The following is a 10,000-nucleotide window of genomic DNA, read 5'->3' as shown; positions in this document are numbered from 1 at the left end:
CCAAGCGCATACTATCTATACTTGACCGCTTGCTTACTGCACGAGTACTCCTCGATCAACAAATCTTGACGCAAACCTACGAGGGTCATAGCGTAGCCATCGTTATGTTATAGATAGTTCGAAGATGACGTCACTCAGGTCTTTGTTATCGTTTTTTGCCATCCGCGTTTATGAGTAATGCTTACTGAACTGTATTAACCTGACTATAAACGTTCATGGGTAGACACAGTTTTGTCTGTTCGTCCGTTATACTTCCGGATGGCCATGTTATGATCTTCTTAGTCAAGCGCATACTATCTATAGCCTGACACTGAAACCCAAAAAGACTGACATTTTGACGTCATTATTTGTTTTTTTGCACCGCCTAGTGAGTTGTCGTTAGTAGTGCTCATGGAAACAAGTGATTCCATTGGTTGAACTATTGAATACAACTCACGATTTGTTTTTTTTTTGTGGCAAAAGACTGCCATTTTGACGTCATTTTTTGGTCAGTGTCAGCGTGGCCCTCGTAAAGTTATGGCCTGATACTGACCAAAAAATGACGTCAAAATGTCAGTCTTTTGCCACAGAAGAAAACAAATCGTGAGTTGTATTCAATAGTTCAACCAACGAAATAACTTGTTTCTATGAGCTCTACTAACGACAACTCACTAGGCGGTGCAAAAAAAAAACAAAAAAAAAAAAAACAAATAATGACGTCAAACTGCCAGTCCTTTTGGATTTCAGTATCAGGCTATAACATAACGATGGCTACGGTGTGAGGCCATAACTTTACGAAGGCCATGGTCAAAGTCGGTTGTAAACTGTAAACTACAGCTGTCAAGTCGCGGGTTTATCCGTCTGCATTGCTTGAATAATTTTTACTAAGTGTCTATTCGTCACGACTGACGAATAGATACGAATATACCGAGTGTCCTTTCGACAGCTCGTAGGAATACATAATAGGCTGTTTATTGAAGGACAAGAGAGATTTCCCGCGTAAGAAATGTTTTTTTGACAAGTTACTTGGACGCCTTTTTCTTACCATATTAATTTTAAAAATCCCCCAAAACTTTGAGCTTTTGTATAGCGCAATATCCATTAAAACGTTCCACATTCCAGAGTGAGCTAAAGGGGCTAAATTTCTCCTTGACGAAAAGAAAAGACATGTATGAAGTTTCGAAAATAAATTGTCTGCACTAATTTCACTTTCTGTTATACGGGTCATATTGAACGTTTTCTCAGTAAGACTACAAGGCCTCGGACACATGAAAAGATGATAATATATATTTAAAGAATGAATGTGACGTCACTCAGCTCTTTGTTGTTGTTTTTAGACCAGCCTGTTTGTGATAAATTCTCAATATATTATATCAATCAGATTATAAGCGTTAAAGGTTACTCTCAATTCGGTATGTTGGTATGTTTAATCTGTGCATCTTTTACCTTAACGCATAGCATCGATAGATGACCTTCATCGCCACTGGGCGAGAGGTTTGATCAACCTCTGTAATATGCAAATTTGGCCTTGACCCTGTCACCCTCGTCTCCTTCAGTCTATGCAGGTGAACGCCGACAAAACGTCATTTTATATTTTGTCTTTGTCCAACAACCCCCCCCCCCCAACCCCCCCCCCCAAATAGAAATAAATAAACAACCCAAAAACAAAACAAAACAAAACAAAATATCCACACCAAAAAAAAAAAACAACCCAAAAATACGGACAAAAAAAAAAACAAAACAAAAAAACAAAACAAAACAAAAACAAAATACAACAAAACAAACGGAAACCCCTCGCAAAAACTAACAAAACAAAACATAAAAAAACCCAATCAAATAACAAAAATCAAAACCAAAAACATTAAAGCAACGCCCCCCCCCCTAATTAGAAAAAAAAAAACAAACAAAAACAAAAACAAAAACCAATAAACATTAAAAATAAAAATAAAAACCCTTTTAAAAAAAAAAAAAAAAAAGGGGGGGGGGGGGGAGAGAGAGAGAGAGAGAGAGAGAGCAGGAGGGGGTGACTTGCTCAAGGCCACACAGCGCAACGGCGGGTGATCGAATTCGGTACCTTTTGGGTACGAAGTACGAAGTATGTAGTGAAGACCGTACCGCTGAGCCACGCTGTCCCATATAATATGAATATTTTGAGATTTTGTCAGTTGCGTCGCTATGCATTTTTGGACGACAGTGTACTATAGTCTAATCTCATACGTCTGAACTGAAAGGTCCATCATTTTACTTGATGAACCAGGAAGTGATGGCAATGATGATACACATTATAACAATGGCGTTCGTTCTGTGTTGTTGTTTTCTCTCTCTCTCTCTCTCTCTCTCTCTCTCTCTCTCTCTCTCTCTCTCTCTCTCTCTCTCTCTCTCTCTCTGTCTGTCTCACGCATCAAATAATGGCGATAACTGCATTATGATTTACAATTTCGACGTGTTCAAGGGCATTTGATTATTTTCTCCTTCACTAAGAAAAAGAAAAAACAGTCTTGAAAAAAATGTAAATAAATGAAATACAAAATAGATATTTTCTTTTAATGTCATAAATATTCTGTTTATCGTTTATCATTGCTATCCAGAGTTAAAACAAAACCCTAACAAAACAACAACCCCGAATTAAACTGTAGGAAATTATTGTAGCGTCGCATAGATTAATTAAAACACCATTAATAAATAGTATACTAATTTTGCTCATACTTTTACTGTTTTATTTAAACTTACAAATTAACCCCCCCCCCCCAAAAAAAAAAAAAAAAAAAAAAATTAAAAAAATAAAATAAAAACCCCCCCACCCCCCGCACCCCGATAAAAAAATCCCCCCCCCCCACCACCAAAAAACAAAAAAAAACAAAACAAAACAAAAAAAACAACCTCCCCCCCCCCCCAAAAAAAAAAAAACCCACAAAAAAAACAAAAAAAAAACAAAACAAAAAATAACCACTCAAAAAAAAAAATAAATAAATAAAAAAGCAAATCAAAACAAAGCAACTCTATTCATCATCAAATCCATTTTTATTTATGGCCTGACTCGATAAAAGACAGATAACTCACACATCCATATTCGAGGTGTTACAAGAATAGTGAACAGTATTGTGAGGCTATGTGGTCTAGTCGTATGACACTCGCTTTCGGATCGGAATGTCATGGGTTCGACCCTCGTGCTCGGCGCAGAGGTGAATCCTTGGAAAAGGCTCTTCACTCACATTCTCTCACCGTACTCAGGTGTAAAATGAGTACCTGGCCGTTAACAGCGTTGTCTTTGTCCGAAAAATTGTAATATCGCCTAACAGGCGCCATGTCCCGTCCTACATGTTAAATGTTGCTGTTGACCAGGGACCCCTTGTAAAGCGCTTTGAGCACGTTTAGTGGATATTGCGCTATATAAAATCTCAAGTTTTAATAGTACACTAATTGTGCTCATATCTTTATTGTTTTGTCTAGACTTACACATTTAAAACAATTAATAAATTTTTTAAAAACCAAAAACAACAACAAAAAAAAACAACAAAAAAAGCCAACAAAAAAAAAATAAAAAAATAAATAAAAAAATAAAATTAAAATTAAAAAAAAAAACAACAACCCCAAAGCAACTCCATTCATCATCAAAGGAAAATTTTCTTTAAGGTCTAACTCGAGAAAAGACAGATAACTCACACATCCATTTTTTTTACGTGATACAAGAATAAATGACATCTTTGACATCTTTAAATTGTTACTCCACAGGAGTCCAGCAGAGATCAGGTTGACTGTGTCGATGAGATTTTGACGTCCACCCTCGGGGCCCTGTACGGACGTGCCACCCCTGCAGTGGTCAAGCAAGCCTGGGAGGTCCTCAGTGCGGATTACGAAGGAAGCTTCAGCATCTTCAAGACGGAGTTTCTAGACCCCGTGCTTCAGTTGTTATTGCGTCTACAGGAGGTAAGTAAGAGCAACGAGTGTGTAGGGCAACGTAGTTACCAAGAGCTCTCACTTCTCTTAACCGCAATGCTATTGTCGCGTGCCAGGTGAGACAGCGAGGTGGGTGTGCTCCGCGTGTATCATGCGCGCTAGGCTTACTGATACAATGAAGAAAATACGAGTAGAAGACGGAAGATGCTTGGCTTCACCAAAAGCGAGAAGTGAGAGCTCTTGGTAACATAACAATCGTTACCTACACGCTCTTTGGTAAGAGTTAAGACTAGGTTTTAAATACGGACAATTTTCGTCATTGAAAGAGCTTCAAAAAGATTTTATTTGTGACCCTTCGTCTCAAAACGGTATTAAGTGGGGATGATTAAGATGCTGAAAATTGAATTTGTCGCCAAAAATACCAGAATTAAGTTGAGTTTATCTGATTTATAGAGGAGAAGGAATATCATATTTTACTGTGCTAAATACCAACGTTTTATATTTTTGACCAGTTTAACTATAATTTGACTTTATAGCATCTGATCCATCCCAACATAATACCGTTTTGAGACGAAGGGTCACATTTGTCATTCTCTTCCACCCCCTTCTCCACGTCCTCGCCCCCTCCGTCCCCTGATGTTGTTGTAGTTGTCGTTGTTATTATTTCCCTCCTCTTCCTTCTCCTCCTCCTCCTCCTCCTCCTCCTCCTCCTCCTCCTCCTCCTCCATCTTCTTCTTCTTCTTCTTCTTCTTCTTCTTCTTCTTCTTCTTCTTCTTCTTCTTCTTCTTCTTCTTCTTCTTCTTCTTCTTCTTCTTCTTCTTCTTCTTCTTCTTCTTCTTCTTCATCACCATCTCCCCCTCTTCCTCCTATTTCACTTCCTCATCCCTTTATCTTACCCTATTCTTCCTCTTACACCGCCTAAATATAAGCTCACGTCTTCTCTTTGAGATACATAGATTCCTTCAGATACCACCGTCTCCCTTGTTGACAAAAAACTTGAGTGCCTTATTACAGTTGATGTTGGTCTCCTTGTTATGTAGTGACAGTCATTTTCTTCCAATAAATTGTACTACTACTATATTATGACGCGCCTGTCGTAAATTCTAGAATTTTATGACAACTTGAATACACGGAGATCACCCACTTATAATACTCTTAATACATACTTACAAATGCGCAAACGTACACACACACACACACACACACACACACACATATATATATATATATATATATATATATATATATATAGATAATTAGAAGATGACGTCCCTCAGGTCTTTGTTATTGTTTTTTGCCATCCGCGTTTATGAGTAATGCTCACTGAACTGTATTAATCCGACTATAAACGTTCATGGATACACTCAGTATTGTGTGTTGGTCCGTTATACTTTCGGATGGCAATGTTATGAGCTTCTTCGCCAAGCGCATACTATCTATAGATAGTTCGAAGATGACGTCACTCAGGTCTTTGTTATTGTTTCATATTTTTGACCAGTTTAACTATAATTTGACTTTGTAGCATCTGGTCCATCCCGACATAATACCGTTTTGAGACGAGGGGTCACAAATAGTGAAATCATAGGTCGGAATATTAGACTTCTTTTTCTTACTTTATGATTAATCATCTTAATAACGCCCATATCACATTATCTCATTTGTCTGTAGTGTTTCATTCATCATTTTTTGTTGATAAAGGGGAAACCCGAAACGTCCTTTTGATCTGTTTTCGTATATTACATTCAATTTCACATTGTTACTTATTACAGTATTTACTGATAGAAACTGATGAAAACGAATAATTTTTCGTAGTTTTTTTTTTTTTTTTAATCATTATTGGAGTATTTTTGTGGCGAACGTGACGAAAACGACCTTTTGGCCGCTCAATGTCTCAATTGCAAGTAGTCGGTGACCTCCCTTTGGCTGATAGGTCTTGATTGGTATTGGGCGAAGGGAGATAATCGAATCTATTATCAATCTGTTGACTGTCTTGCGTCACTCATTGTCACGGTCATTTACTTACTGTGTGGCAGATCTATTTATCTCTATGATGGGGTATTATGTAGTGCGAGGGTTTTCTGTTGCCCCCAATGTCCTCGATTGTAAGCAAAGTTGGTGACGTCAAACATTCTTCTGTTCGGGCATAAAACTCTTTGGAAGTGTTTTTTTTAATGCGCTTTTATATAGCGCAATATTCACTAAACGTGCTCAAAGCGCTTTACAAGGGGTCCCTCGCCAACAGCAACACTTAGCATGTAGAACGAGACATGAAGTCTGTTAGGCGATATTACAATTTTTTTTCCGACAGAGACAACGCTGTTAACGGCCGGGTATTCATTTTACACCTGAGTACGGTGAGAGAATGTGAGTAAAGAGCCTTCTCCAAGGACTCAACTATGCGCCGAGCGAGGCTCGAACCCATGACTTTCCAGTCCGAAAGCGAGTGCCATGTCACTAGACCACCTAGCCGCGTGTGTAACCAGTAACCAGGTCCTTACTTACAATGAATATTATGTTACATGTTAAATCATAACTATTTTAGTAACAGGATGTCTGGGTAGCTTCTTATGATTACGAGCGAGGAATGGTCTTTATTGACGAACAGATTTTTTTTAGGCAAGAAGATAAGATGATATCACTCTGAAAGCAGAAGATCAGCTGCACAAGGCATGTACCCAATCCTCCGGTTTCACACTTCCATTGAGACTGGAACCAGTATTTTGACATCGTATTGTTGTTCTCTTTTGAAGCTTAACTTTTAAACATTTTGTTGGATTAAAGCTTCAGCGTATTTTTTAATTAAGTTCTCCTCTAACTACAAAACGTCATGTTCGGCGCGATGTGGTATTAAGGTAGGACATGTATGACATTCGTCTCTCGACTGGTAGGTCCCAGGTTTGAATACCCTCTATGAAAAGCGCAAAAGTTGAACAAAGTAAACCCCAACATATTATAGAGTTTTACAGCTAGGCATGATTTCTCTTCTTACGCGTTAGATGATGCTGTTGGCTTGGGATTCCATTTACAATGCCTAGAGCACATTGAGTTGGTATCGCGCTAAATATAAAAGCATTGGTTTTAAGGAAGATATGCCTTGGAGACAGCAGAAATGTGGTTTCTTAAAAGGATGTTAAGAATCTCATGGACAGAGAAGAACACTAATGAAGAAGTATTAGAGCAAGCTGAAACTAAAAGGTTTCTAATTCGTACAATAAGAAAAAGACAAATGCAGTTTTTAGGGCACTAAATCGACATAAATGAATTTAACATCTTGCTCTCACAGGAAAGATATAATGTAAAAAGAGTAAAGGTAGACCAAGAAGAAACATATTTGAATAGTTTGAACAGCTGGGTGACAAAGAAAGAGAAGGGTGATATTAGTTTTCTGAGGTTATCTGATCAGAGAGATGATGGCGTACCATGATCACCGATGTCTGGCACAGACTTGGTACTTGAAGAAGAAGAAAAAGATGTGCCCTGTCTGTATGTAAAGTCTAATAAAATACATGGACAATGAATGTGACTTGATTCAATAACAATAATAATAATAATAATAATAATAATAATAATAATAATAATAATAATAATAATAATAATAATAATGATAATAATAATAATAATAATAATAATAATAATGATAATAATAATAATAATAATAATAATAATAATAATAATAATAATAATAATAATAATAATAATAATAATAATAATAATAATAATAATAATAAAAGCTGAAAACTTAAATAGCGCTATAACTCCGTGCGGCTTTGTGGTCTTGTGGTATGACACTCGCTTTCGGTCCGGGAGGTCCCGGGTTCGAGCCACGCTCGGCGCATAGTTGAGTCCTTGGAAAAGGCTCTTTACTCACATTATCTCAGCGTATTCAGGTGTAAGTTAACAGCGTTGTCTTTGTCCGAAAAAAAATATAATATCGCCTAACAGGCGTCATCTCTCGTCCTACATGTTAAGTGTTGCTGTTGGCCAGGGACCCCTTGTAAAGCGCTTTGAGCACGTTTAGCGGATATTGCTCTATATAAAAGCTCAATTAAAAAAAAATGTTTATATATAACTCCGAGACACCAAACTCGAAGTGCTTAAATTTGGCTGAAACATACTCATACTCACACACACACACACACACACAAGCACACACACACACACACAAACACACACACAGGCACACAACACACACACACAACAAACCAGACCTACCTATCTCCCTTCTCATAATATCATCGATCTACTAAAACCTATGCGATGTTTATTGACAGATCTGCCAGTGTAGTCACTCACTGCTTGACCTGAAAAAGGGAGATTTTTTTTACGTCATAATGTTGCATTACTATTTTCATATTTTGTTGTTGTTAAATTGAATTCATATCACGTTTCCTTCACACTTGTCTCACTGTAATATGTTTCGTTTTATATCACTGTAAAGCGCTTAGAGCCTGTGACAACGGGGTAAAGCGCTATATAAATGCCATTTATTTATTATTTATCCCAGTTTAGGTTCAAAGGACGAAATAAATAAATGACAATTTCGGTTAATTTATAAGTCTGCATTTACTTAATGACTTCGCGATGGTGGTGAACGAATCGGCGATCTCAAGAAGTGGGTGAGAGAGGGATCTAGAAATGACTTTGGGTTTGAAACGAATATTTTTGTGTTCGTGGATAGCTCACACGGTAGAGCCACGCTCTCGCCTGCCAGGCGGAGTTGTCGTACCAATAAGGTCGCAGGTTCAAACCCCACCACCGCCGCGAAAAAAATTTTATTCTCTATTGTCTTCTGGCACTTTTCTACTCACTTCATATCTTGTTGTTACCAACATAAGTGCCTGCTCCACTCACTTTTCTGAATTAAAAATTCACCCCATACACCGGAGCATACTCAATGTCTCAATCGTTTCTATGTTATATGTTTGTGATGAGAATATTGGCTATTAAGCTTAACTGCTGGTCAAAATTACTTCGCGATGGTGGTGAACGAATCGGCGATCTCAAGAAGTGGGTGAGAGAGGGATCTAGAAATGACTTTGGGTTTGAAACGAATATTTTTGTGTTCGTGGATAGCTCACACGGTAGAGCCACGCTCTCGCCTGCCAGGCGGAGTTGTCGTACCAATAAGGTCGCAGGTTCAAACCCCACCACCGCCGCGAAAAAAATTTTATTCTCTATTGTCTTCTGGCACTTTTCTACTCACTTCATATCTTGTTGTTACCAACATAAGTGCCTGCTCCGCTCACTTTTCTGAATTAAAAATTCACCCCATACACCGGAGCATACTCAATGTCTCAATCGTTTCTATGTTATATGTTTGTGATGAGAATATTGGCTATTAAGCTTAACTGCTGGTCAAAATTACTTCGCGATGGTGGCGAACGAATCGGCGATCTCAAGAAGTGGGTGAGAGAGGGATCTAGAAATGACTTTGGGTTTGAAACGAATATTTTTGTGTTCGTGGATAGCTCACACGGTAGAGCCACGCTCTCGCCTGCCAGGCGGAGTTGTCGTACCAATAAGGTCGCAGGTTCAAACCCCACCACCGCCGCGAAAAAATTTTTATTCTCTATTGTCTTCTGGCACTTTTCTACTCACTTCATATCTTGTCATTTACTTAATGGCTATGCAGTGTGCCCAGTGGTCAGTGGTCAGTCTGTCTCCCCAGTCCCCCCTATTATGGTCATTGTGAAAAATGTCTGTAGTGTTTGTTTGATGTTGTATCCATGTGTTAGCAGGTAAGCGCTTTTTTGCCAAAAATTTACAAAGCAATTTTTTTTAAATAATTTCATTTTGGCCAGAAATGTAATATTAATAGGTCGCCCAACTTGAAAATAAATAGATAAATAAATAAAGTTTTAAAAAAAATAATTAAAAATTGAGCTTTATAGCGCAATATCCACTAAATGTGCTCAAAGCGCTTTACAAGGGGTCCCTGGTCAGCAGCAACATTTAACATGTAGGACTGGACATGCGCCTGTTAGGCGATATTACAATTTTTCGGACAAAGACAACGCTGTTAACGACCAGGTACTCATTTTACACCTGAGTACGGTAAGAGAATGTGAGTAGAGAGCCTTTTCCAAGGACTCAACTATGCGCCGAGCCCGAGGCTCGAACTCAG

At 38.1% G+C, this 10,000-nt stretch overlaps 1 protein-coding gene and 1 long non-coding RNA gene across 2 annotated transcripts in view; one reads left to right on the top strand and one right to left on the bottom strand.

Annotated features, from left to right (window-relative positions):
* Positions 1-5,678, top strand: part of LOC144976132 (uncharacterized) — a 14,932-nt gene extending 9,254 nt beyond the window's left edge. The window contains exons 2-3 of the mRNA XM_078920313.1: positions 3,712-3,906; positions 5,646-5,678. Coding sequence (XP_078776439.1) covers positions 3,712-3,906; positions 5,646-5,678 — 228 coding nt within the window. The remainder of the gene's footprint in view (positions 1-3,711; positions 3,907-5,645) is intronic.
* The window catches only part of LOC144977564 (uncharacterized), a 248,304-nt gene that overhangs the window by 73,813 nt on the left and 164,491 nt on the right, over positions 1-10,000 (bottom strand). The gene's annotated exons all lie outside the window — the stretch shown is intronic.

The sequence above is a fragment of the Berghia stephanieae genome, chromosome 7 (assembly GCF_034508935.2).
Source record: "Berghia stephanieae isolate SIO BIC M18660-M18661 chromosome 7, UCSD_Bste_1.3, whole genome shotgun sequence".
Taxonomy (NCBI): Eukaryota; Metazoa; Mollusca; class Gastropoda; order Nudibranchia; family Aeolidiidae; genus Berghia; species Berghia stephanieae.
The sequence above is the reverse complement of the archived record's forward strand: the minus strand, read 5'-3'. Positions and strand labels throughout refer to the sequence as shown.